At 36.1% G+C, this 11,800-nt stretch overlaps 2 protein-coding genes across 2 annotated transcripts in view; both read right to left on the bottom strand.

Moving 5' to 3' along the window:
• LOC109825380 (aspartic proteinase CDR1-like) overlaps positions 1-435 on the bottom strand; it is a 1,315-nt gene extending 880 nt beyond the window's left edge. Inside the window, 2 exon segments of the mRNA XM_020392236.1 lie at positions 1-3; positions 6-435. The exon segment at positions 1-3 is cut by the window's left edge and continues 668 nt beyond it. Of these exon segments, the coding sequence (XP_020247825.1) occupies positions 1-3; positions 6-435 (433 nt within the window).
• Positions 1,918-11,239, bottom strand: LOC109825597 (asparagine--tRNA ligase, chloroplastic/mitochondrial). Its single transcript, XM_020392457.1, has 15 exons — positions 10,864-11,239; positions 10,728-10,796; positions 10,443-10,553; positions 9,566-9,673; positions 8,737-8,874; positions 7,703-7,783; positions 6,350-6,427; positions 6,193-6,261; positions 6,028-6,102; positions 5,793-5,876; positions 5,558-5,644; positions 4,891-4,986; positions 4,730-4,804; positions 4,212-4,338; positions 1,918-2,411 (listed from the first exon to the last, which is right to left on the bottom strand). The coding sequence occupies exons 1-15, from the start codon at positions 11,206-11,208 to the stop codon at positions 2,296-2,298; spliced, it is 1,659 nt and encodes a 552-aa protein (XP_020248046.1). The 5' UTR covers positions 11,209-11,239; the 3' UTR covers positions 1,918-2,295.

The following is an 11,800-nucleotide window of genomic DNA, read 5'->3' as shown; positions in this document are numbered from 1 at the left end:
GGCGCAGCTGTCGGAGTTGCAGGAGACCGTGGAGTACGACGATGAATCATTCGGGTCGAATATCGGCGCTTTCTGCTTGTAACAGCTTACGCAGGGTTTGCATTGCGTCCATGTCAGGTCGCTGCCTGTGTCGGCGATGGCGAGGATCTTGAACTGTGGTGTTCCGACGTTTATCGTCATCAAGTATTCGAAGTTGTTGGGTATGACTTCGGAGTCGAACGAGGAGTTACCCCCTTCGGCTTTTGACGGAAAGGCCGCCGTAGATAAAAAGTTCGCTCGGGTGATCGACCGATGAGCGGCAGCTCGGAGGTAGTAGGGGGAGTTTGGGGAGTCTCTGTGCATGAGATCAATGGAGAAGCCTCCACTGCTGTAAACAAAATGAGGAAGAGCAGAGGAGAGAAGAAACAGGAGGGAGGAGAGAATGGGGGAGGCCATTGTGATTAAAATTTGATTTGGGTGATTATTTGAGGATTAAGGGTTTTGATTATTTATAGAGTTGATTGATTAGGGGGAGAACGTTTGCGTTTATAGAATGTGAAATGATAGGGCGGGTGCATGAGGATTGATTCATGCATCGTGGAGGGCAAGATGCTGAATTTTTACTTTATTTTTGGGAGGTTTTTTTTAATGGGAGGTTTAATGGGATTTGGCCGTATTTTTATAATTGAATGCGTATGATAACGGAGGGTCTAATAGGGAAGACAATTTTTGACTTCCTTAAATTTGAGATTTTTAATCTAATTTTTCCATGTTTGTCTTCATTTCTCAAATTAATTTTGTGACAAATGGAACAAAGTTGACTAATAAACAAATTCAAACGCATGGTTAAACAAATTCTAGCAACATCCGAACTTACAAGGAATGGCGCTTAATTCTTAATTTGGATTGCATTCAGGTTGTCTATTGAGGTGTGAATCCAAATATATTGTAATTGTAAAAAATATAAATAAATGTAAACGTGTATCATCTAAAGTAAGGCATTTATTGAAGATGTGCTAATTAGAAGAAGTCTAACACGGTAGGAAATTTTTAAGATTCAGTGAGTATTTAATAGTGGAAGTTTTTAAGACAATGCAGTTAATGTTATTTATTCAACACATTTATTAAAATTTTAAGGCATAGTGGATTTTATACAGTTGGACTCTTGAGAGCTTACCAGTTTAAGGAGAATTATGTCGACATAATATACAATCTCAATTTAGCGGACAGCATAGAAGATTTAACAATTGAAGGGATTATAATTATAATTAATATGTTAAGTTTTTGGTAAAATTAAGGGCGGCTGCGCTTAGATTTATTATAGCTGCATGTTATTGTCCAAGTAATCAGTATATAGAAATAACAATAAGATATCAGGACATGTTTTTTTAAAAAAAATATATTAGAAAACCATTACTTACAGGGCTGGAAATTGCATTTTGAAGTGATATCCAGGCTATTAGCAATCTGATCCAATCCTGCTCCCTCTCTGATGAAGAAAAAGGAAATGATGCTAATGAATATTAAGATAATTACATGCTGTAAGCAGACATTGGACGATTCATAGGAAAGAATTTGAACATATGAAACCTAAGCAACCAACAATAAGTAATCCTGACTTCACGTAATCATCAAAGACGGGCTAATGATTGTAACAAAATGTTGTGAACAGGGTAATTCTTCAATCTTCAAGTCAATACTTTCACCACTAATCCATCTGTAACTGATTCAAATGACATCTGCCATCTTGCGCAATCAGTGGTTATATAGTAGCCCTGAATTTTGCCGAAACTCAATGGTAAAAGAGTACTGTAAGAAGTTCCGAGATACAATGCCTTTACCTCAAAAATTCAAACTTTGCGATCATCAGCCACCACAATAAAACCTGCAGATAACTTATAACATCTTAACTTTCTAAGTTAACCGCTTTTGATCTGATTTACATGCGACGAAAACACATTTCCATTACAAATTATGCAAAATCTGACATTATTACATGATTTGAAATAATTAAATAAAAAATAGTTATAAATACAACCACAATTATTGCGTCATTCTACAACAAAATTTTACAATCAGGATTTTATCCTTACTGGAAGTCCTTCCAAATAATGACACTTTTCAAACTACATCATGCACCAAGCATGAAAAGCCAGTGATAGACCCCTACATAAGCTGACCTTACGTAATGCATTTCATTCTTCAGCCTTCTAAATAAATATAGTGACAAGATAAATCAGATTAATTAAAAAATGTGGATATGCCGCCAACGCATGTTTCCCGAGTCCAAATGTGAGATTATAATGATTCTGGGCATTAAAACTCAGCAGAACCTGGAGCTCGAGGAAATGGAATTGCATCCCTTATGTTCTCTATTCCAGTTGCAAACTGTACAAGTCTCTCAAAACCCAGTCCAAATCCAGCATGAGGAACTGAAACAGACAAAATAATGGAAGAATTATCTTAGCACTCTAATCAGAGACCAGGTCAAATATCAATACCAGAATTCACAATTCGTATTGTCATAATTAAAGCTATGACATACGTGTAGTATTCTTAGTTTAGTTTTCCTTCGTCTAAAGGCAAAAGAAATGCAGTTTCAACACTCAGATACTATCACGCCCCAGGCCCACAAGCCCTTGGCGCGATGTAAGCCTGGGGACCCACAAATTGCAATGCATGGTTTGGCTCAATCCATTGCTAAAATTAACTAGTCAATGTTGGCAGTGGATTGAGCCAAACCATGTGTTGCACTCTGTGAGTCCCACGAGTTACATTGTACCTATAGGCTCGTGAGTTAAGAACGTGACAAATGGTATTAGAACAGTTATCTAGCTGAAAATGTAAAACTAAGTGCTATACGTGGTTAAGTGCTACACAGCATGAGTATAGTGGGAGCCACCTCTAGAGTCCACATTGTCTGGTGGTGATAATGGAACAGACCAATTATCATGCCGCGACGGGAACGTCACGTAATTAAGGTGCGGTGATTGTGATACCCTGAGATTTAGCTCCACATTGGATATTGATTGAGTGATCGAATGGTTTATAATGTAAGTCCAAAGAGTCAAGTGCAATATTGACTAGTCAATTTGGCAACAGATTGAGACAAACCATATGTTGCACTCCTTGGGTCCCACGGCTTACATCGCGCCAACAGGCTCATGGGTCTGGAGCATGACGATTACGACTAAATTATCAGAAATCAAAACTGGAGCATAAATATTAACAAAGCCCAAGGAGACTAAGAACTCACCTAGCCTCCTATTCATATCTAAGGACTAAATAGAAGTACATATGCTAAGGTAGCTCATGACAGTGTTTAAGAAAGGATACTTCCGTAGTTGATCATGTCACAACAAAAAAGGCAAAAGGTTGCTTTTGTGTTATAACTTCACCACTATTCTCCCGTTCTCAGACTATAAAATAAGATCAAAGCTGCTGGTTGCATAGACAATATATAACTAAGCAATCAAGATATACAACCACATATCTTCATCCTATTCATTCAAGATATACAGCCATGGAACAACGAAAATGCAACATGATTCATAGATCTCTTAGAGATATGTTAAAAGAAGCTTATATCCATGAATATGATGATTACGAATTAAAGTAGAGATTGGTTTTGTAGTTATCCTAAACTACCAGTCAAACCATGTTCCAAAGATGTTGGATGCAAAACTGAGAAAGTCACTTCTACCCCCCCCCCCCCCCAAAAAAAAAAAAAAAAAAAAACCACAAAACAAAAAAAGCCACCCACCAACCAAAAAAACAAAAAAAAAATTAAAAATAAGAAAGGTAGCATAGAGTTAAAAGAAAAAGTTCTCAACCTATCAAACACTAAATCATCTACAAATAATCACATGCAGAAGTTGATGCTGATCACCTTAGACATGTAGAAGTTATAAAATGCATAAAGGTATTAATCGTTGGGAAGAGTGTAGTAATGAACGCCTGATATATTTATTCCATAAAGAAAAAAAAGGAAAAAGCAAGGACCGCAACACTAACCAACATATAGCTTTGAGTTAACAAAGATCATGTAAACTAAAAAGGAGAAAAAGAAAAGAATGATATCGATTTCAAACCTCATATGAATGAATAATATGTTTCGTTTTATGGTAAGAATTCACATGAGTGACAAACATGTTTTACTTTAATCAAATGTCCGTATATTAAACCCCTCTTTTGCGGGTCAATGAAATGCAAGAGAATCAGTATTTCCAAACCTGAACCAAAACGTCGAAGATCCAAGTACCACCAATAGCTGTCTTTGTTGAGATTTAACTCCTCCAAACGACTTTCTAGATATTCAAGACGTTCTTCTCGTTGGCTTCCACCAATAAGCTCACCAACCTGCAAAAAAAATTATCAAGGGGCTGAAGATAGTCAATATCATCCAAATGAAATGGGATTATCAGAATACCTTGAGAAATCGTCTAAACATATCTTTATTATGATTTACTGCACAGATTTTCAGTGCACTAATGTAACCATTTAATGGCAGTAAAACTTGTGTGGGCTCTCATTAGATCCTCCTTTATCAGAAGTACAAATTTTCAGTGCTAGTGGCAGCACTGACTATTCAACTGAAGTACTTGTGCTTTTCAAAGTGTGTTAAACTTCAGAATTTGATACTCTTTAAGACAAAGTTATAACCATACGACAAAATTGAAGGTATTGAATTTTAAGAAGTTGCTATCACTCGCCAACAACGTAATGTAGGGAAGAAGTTGCTATGACTTACCCGAGGAACCAGCAGATCCATCGCAGCAACTGTCTTCCCATCATCATTTTGACGCATATAAAAAGCTTTTATTTCCTGAAAAGCTTATCATATATTAGATATAAAATTTTAGTCATATTACTATTGCCCTAAAAAATCATATGGGCTAGATGTAAGCATACCTTCGGATAATCTCTGATTATTACGGGGCGTCCAGCAAACACATCTTCGGTTATGTACCTTTCATGCTCACTTTGCAAATCAGATCCCCATTTTACCTATTCAATTAAGAACATATGTAAAATACACATTAAGATAACTTCTTCAACCTGCGGATATATAATTTATACTAAAGACTTCAGCAGGTTTTTTCATTATCCTGAAATAATGCTATGTAATTAATGAAGCAAAATTCTAATAATCAGTCTCTATCCATTTAAATCTTCTAGACCTATAGTAGAATTTTACCACGAGAATGACCATATTTTCTGATGCCAAATTGAGTTGCACTTACAAAGAAAAGGGCAGTTGCAGAATAAGGAAGATCTCCTTTCCTTTTCCATCAGCACAGAGCTAGATTTTCCTTTTCCTTTCTTTCCCCCCACTATTGTTTCATTACATAGCTAGATAAAACACACCTAAATTTCATTCTAGGGACGGATTCAACTTCGCATGGAAGCTTCAAAAATTACATGGTTCACCTTGTTCTTGGCCTTATCATGTCTAAAGCAAATTCAAATAAACAGGATGATGTCAACATCAGAACATATTTACTTGTCACAAACATTAAAAACTGGAGAGAGAATATGCAGGAAATTGCAAGGAATACAAACATTAGAACATATTTACCGGGAATTCAAATTTCTTCTTTGCTTTAAGAAGAATCTCAACAGCATCAGAATATGTCAACTGCACAAACTCTTTCTCAACAACATCCTGTCAACAGTAGAAAATAATAAATTGACAACTATTAGAAATGAACAACCAATTCAAACTCAAAGATCAGATGCCATATTGGCTGCCCTGTTAGATTGAATTCGGTAAAATAACTAAGAGAAGTTGAGCAATGAGTCAAAGAGATTACTTTCAATCTCTCCACAATTCCTTTCTCAATCCATGTGTTAAAGAAATCCATATCTTCTTTACAGTTATCGAGGACATACTTTACCTACATAAGAATCGCAATATAACATTAAGACAAACAACTCAAGAATGAGAGAGAGGGGATGAGGGAGAAAGAGACCTTTGCACACAAAAAAAGAAGATACAGTGTGGGCCTAAGCGTAAATGATGTCAAGAGACACGAAGAGAAAACCTACTACATACTGGAGATAAGCAGTTGCACAGGCCATGTCATCATTTAGATCAGCAAAAGCAAGTTCAGGTTCTATCATCTATTACAAAGCAGAAAGAAAAATGCCAAGTGTCAGTTAAGAAAGTAATGGATCTGAAAGCAGTAATATTGACTAAGAAATTTGAAATACCCAGAATTCAGCCAAATGCCTCGAAGTGTTGGAATTCTCTGCCCTAAAAGTAGGACCAAATGTGTATACCTGAGACTCATCGGGGTTATAAACATCCAGATAGTCATCAAACTAACATATTTAGAATCAAAATCTGGAAAAGGAAAGGTAATCATACATCAGAGAGAGCAGATGCATATGTTTCTGCATTGAGCTGTCCTGATACCGTCAAAAACGCTGGTTTGCCAAAGAAGTCCTAGTATGCACAAAGAAAAGAGGTCAGTACACTTCATTAGCATTTGGAAACATAAAGAAGGTAAATAGAATACTACACATGCACACATAATGAACGGTTTATGCATGGCAATAGAAGAAGATTGCTCTTCAATTTAGCACTTCGGAAAATGCCTTCTTCAAACCTGAGATTAAACCATAGTTCTAGATAAAGCATTCACTTCTCCTTGTTACTCTTCAATAGTTTAATATAAGGGTATCATGTGTCTGAATGAGCAAGACTGAGCTACTAATGAAGCCAATAGTCGTCCAGGCATTTGACAGACTTTTATTTCTCACACACTCAAGAGTCACCTCAGTTAATTGTCATTGAGTCAAGAGAATTTCACAGCATATTGACACGTGACTGACTCAAACAAATTACAAACTTGTTATATTCCCAGTTTTCCGGATGATATGAAGTTCAGGATGTTTAAAATTTATATCTTACAGAACTAATATACCTCACACCACTTGATTTCATTATTGCTTGAGAAAGGTCACGTTTCTAATTGGTTAAAGAACAAAACAATCATACTTGGAGTAACTTGAGTAAATCAATGCATGAATGTTTCGAATATAATAGTCCACACAATAACGACAAATTCTCAGCATGCACGATCCCAGTAGCAGTATTATAGATTATATATTATATATCAATACTAAAGAAAGAAAGTAAAACGGCATAACATAGATTCTAGAAGAAATTCTAGATTAAGAAACGTGGCAACTTAGTTTCCGGTCATAATAAAAGCACAAAGAGAGTTCTGGATTCAAAAACATGCACAAGCTAACTGCACAAGCTAACAGTTGCTAACTTGCTATGAAAATGACATGTTATACAATCATTATATTAATATATATCAACATTGTTGTATTTCATAACTAAACTACATATCCTTATACAAACAAGGTTACTGTCCCAAAGGGGAAGCGTGCACTTTAAAATTTTGTAACGGGTAGGCACTATGACATGAAGAGGCAAAAATGTGAAGCTTCTCAGTTTGACCAAACCTTGCTGTTTCATATATCTAAGTCTTCACGTCCTCCTATTTAGATACCAAAATTTTCCCATCCATTTAAATCATTAACAATCAATTTAAATTTTTTTTTTATAAAAATACTGAGCTTATTTTTCTGATCAATTTTGAAACATAGGAAATACTCACTTGTGAAGTACTACAAGCAAGCTTGATACAAAAAATATATTGATTCTGATGAAGAAATAAAGGTTATAAGAAAAGAGAAATAAACTCACCTGTGACCAGTCGATTTTGCCATCCTTTGTAGCAGGAATTGTATTACTAGGACAATCAGTACTTTCCCGAGTGCTTGGAATCTATAAAATCATAAGCAATAAGGGAGTCAGACAAAAATATCAGATTTATAATTATTGCTACAACTTTGGTTTCTCTTAATAATGCTATCCAACTAGGTATATAAGAGAGAGTTATTTTGGTGCAGAATCAAACTGGTCATATTCTCTCTTTTCCATCTTGCCAATAATAACATTCTATAAGACAAAAGAACAAATATGCAAGAAATTATATAGAAGATGATCCACTTGCATCAAATCCATTTGCCTTAAACCCGTGCCTTTTTTGCAGAAACCAAAACAATGATAAGTTGATCATGCAAAATTGGTATCCTGTCCTCTAGACAACTAGGGATTAGAATGAAGAAGATAAAAAGATAAGTTAGATTAATACAGAGATTAGCAGGGAAGGAGAATGCTGGTGGAGAAGTTGTCATATGAAAGAGAAGGGACAGATATGAACTTGTTAGAACAGGAATTATGTTTAAGAGGTCTGACAGTTCCACAATCAAAGGCACTATAAGGTCATAAGAGATATGGGTTCAATAGATACCTAAATCCACATCAACAGCAGGTAAACTTCTAAACCCAGTAAAACACCAAGTCAATTACACATGCAAGTGAGACATGTTTCTTTCAATTGCTAACTAGAGTATACTATCAATCATTGGAAGAAAACCCAAGTAGAAGAAATTATTTATTAACCCTAAATGCTTCTGATGTGCACCACCAGTGCAAGAAATGAACAGATGGCCTGGAGACACAAATATATTAAACTGGTATATAAGCCATACAGAATAAGCTGTGAAAATGAGATCAAAACCTAGTCATTGTTTTGTTTTCTGCAGTGAAGTATAATGATGTAATTAAACGACTATTCAATGAAATGATAACTTCTACTGAAAGCAGATGTCTATATTTGTTACATATAGTAAAAAAGAAGTTGTAGGAAGCAATGGATATATTATCATTCTTACCAGAGTAGTGACGCAAAATTGTTCACCAGCTCCTTCGCAATCTGAGGCGGTAATAATTGGGCTTGAAATCCAAACAAACCCGTTTTCCTGGAAAAATTTGTGAGTTGCATATGCCAATGCATTCCTCACTCTTGTAACCTACAGCAAGCATCCATTAGACAAACATCACACAACATGTATTGGATCAACAACTTCTTTACTCAGATGAAAATGAGCCCCACGTGCAAGTAGAAACAGAAAAACAAAAATACCAGCTTAAGGCATTGGCCTATTTTAAGAACATATAATTTTTCACTGAGATAAGTAAGAGAATGGATCTTCAAGCATTATCATTTAGTTTATTAATGTCATTCTTTTGAGAATTTCACAGAATAAGTTAAAAGTTCACCAAGCTGTTGCTCAGGACTACTTCCCAGTGACTCCCTGTGAGCATAACTAAGATGTTCTTAGATGTATCGATGAAATTATTGTATCATTACTTCAAGACATGCTTCGACTTTCAAATATCCCTTGATACAAATCTCGAACTTTGAGTTTGATTGTTCATGCAATGTCCAAGGCAGATTACTTTTGATGCAGAACCAAAAGAATTAATAAATAAAGATTGATACCCTATTGCTTGATTTAATGTTTATCATTTGCAAACAATCAACTTTTACAAATTATCTTAAAAAGTGTTCTGGTTAATGGATCAAAAGGTCATGGATATTCAGTTGCGATTTAGAAACTTAACAAATAAATCTTTTTTTGTAAGTAACTAGGAGGATATAATCTGTCAAGCTAAATGAAGGATCATAACAACCTTATCTCGCAAAAAGTAAGATCATACCGCACCAAATGTATTTGTCCGAGGACGCAGATGAGCAATGGTTCTCAAAAATTCTCTGCTTGCTCTCTTCTTCTGGATAGGATAACTGGATGGGTCACTCGTACCAATCTGTAAAAGATAAAACAAAACACAAAAGGTTTAAGTGAACTTTATTACATAAAGTCCTCAGTCCAATGACAAATGCAGAAAAGTATCCATGAATTATAAAATCAAATTTCAGAAGAAGGACATCCTTAAGTGTTAGCAACAACAAATGGTTCAGCTCATTAATTAGGGCTAATATACAACTGCCTCAAATCCCTTGACAACTTTTCTGCTTAAGCTGCCAAAAAGAGAGGATTTTCGTCATATGAACATCAAGACATTATCACTTTTAGCATTGGAAACTCCATCTAGTACATAAGTCAAGCACATAAGAGGGAATAGACAGCGCAAGTTTCATATTAACTGACAAGAAAAGATAAAACACAAAAATAGGAAAAATGATGCGGGTTTTTGTGCAACATGAAAGTTTAAAAAGAAGAAGCTGACAAAATATATGGAGATCAAGCGAACATTTCTAGAAGCATAATATGTTTTACAGTGTTGTGCAGGTTATTATGCTGCACATGCATAAAAACATTTTAGATCATAACACTGGTTTCATTCTAGTATTTATATGCAGCAATAATAATTCGGAAGTGCGGCTTGTAGCATAGAGATGTATCTTAAGTTCACATAGAACATGCAAATATATTTCTCAAAACTTTTTGATAATGCAACCTTCCGTTGTTGTGTTCATTTGATCATTAAGGTGCAACGTATTTTCCCTCTTCCTAACTTATACGTTCGCTATTAACAACTGCAAGTAGTAACAAGCCAGGAATAGTTTTAGTACCATCTGTAGTCTTTCCACCTTCAGCTCCACTTTCTGTTTAGATCCTTGACTGCTCACAATAGTTCCGTCCACAAGTATAGACGAGCCAGTAGCAACAGTACCAGCTTCTACCTACCGACAAAGCAGCAATAGTAAAAAAAAATTGAGCTATAAGTGCATGTAAGCGAACACCCTTAACATGAGTGACTGGATTCTCAAAACTCCACTTGTTTGCTAAGCATTTCTTTGTTCTAGCACCAATTTACCCCCAAATTATCCGTCTGATGATTTTGATTCAAAGAATACCTGATCATAGCCCTCGGCGTCCGAGCTCATTACGCATTGCATATTCGACAAGCAAGATCCATCATTTACCTACGACATTAACAAATGCGTGATTAAATAATGCTTTATCCAACCCAAAATCAACTTCATTTGTTACCTCGATGAAGGTGACGCTGCTCTGAGCCCTGCAGGTCCGAACCCAGCCTCGAACCGTGAGCTTCTGCCCTAGCCGGTCCAAGCCCTCGTCAGGGCCGCCCTTGACTTCCGAGATCCTCAGACGCTTCTTGAACTCTCGAACTTTCTCGACGGCGACGTCGCTGGTTTTGACTTCGGCGGTGGCTAGGGTTTTGGTGCAGAGGAAACGGTGTTTGCGAGGGGGGGATGGAGGCGGGACCCACCGGAGGCGGTGCAGGCGACGAAGGAGGGGGAGGAGGGAGGTGGAGATGGGGCGGACAAGGGAGGAGGAGGAGGCGGTGGCGAGAGAGGCCGCGGCCGCTATCATTTTTCTTTTTTTCTTTTTCTTTTTTCCAGTTTCTCTTTTTTTGAGGGAGGGGAGGTATTATCTCTTGGGCGCGTGAGGTACGCGCGCGTGAGTTGCACGCGATGCTAGAAAAGACTAAAAAAATGTTTTTTTTCCCCAGTTTTTCCTTACTTTTTTTTTCTTCTTTTTTTTTTTGCCCCTGAAATAAATTGTTTAATGAGTAATTAGGAAAATTGTTAAGAATCTCAAATTAAAATTCATTTATTACACGGAGATATTTTTAGCGAATCATATGCTGTAATTGCGTGAAAAATATATATTTTATGCTACGAAAGTATCCCAGAAATGGTGAATTTGTTATTATTTTTTATACTTTTTTTAATAACGTAATTCTGACTTAAACTCGAGAATGTGACCCTCATATTGAAACCTACTAAATGTCTGGATCACTTGCGATGGGTAACAATTTTTATTTGATGTAAGTGAATTATATTCTGCATATGATGAATATCGCTTAAAAAATACGATAGTGCGTATATTGTTTCTTGACAAAATGAGTTGATGGGGCTTTCTATAGCTCATGTTTGTAACCTTTAATTATTCTTTGTTTAAG

The sequence above is a fragment of the Asparagus officinalis genome, chromosome 10 (assembly GCF_001876935.1).
Source record: "Asparagus officinalis chromosome 10, Aspof.V1, whole genome shotgun sequence".
Classification (NCBI taxonomy): Eukaryota; Viridiplantae; Streptophyta; class Magnoliopsida; order Asparagales; family Asparagaceae; genus Asparagus; species Asparagus officinalis.
Note: the sequence above shows the minus strand (reverse complement) of the source record. Positions and strands in the feature narration are given on the sequence as shown.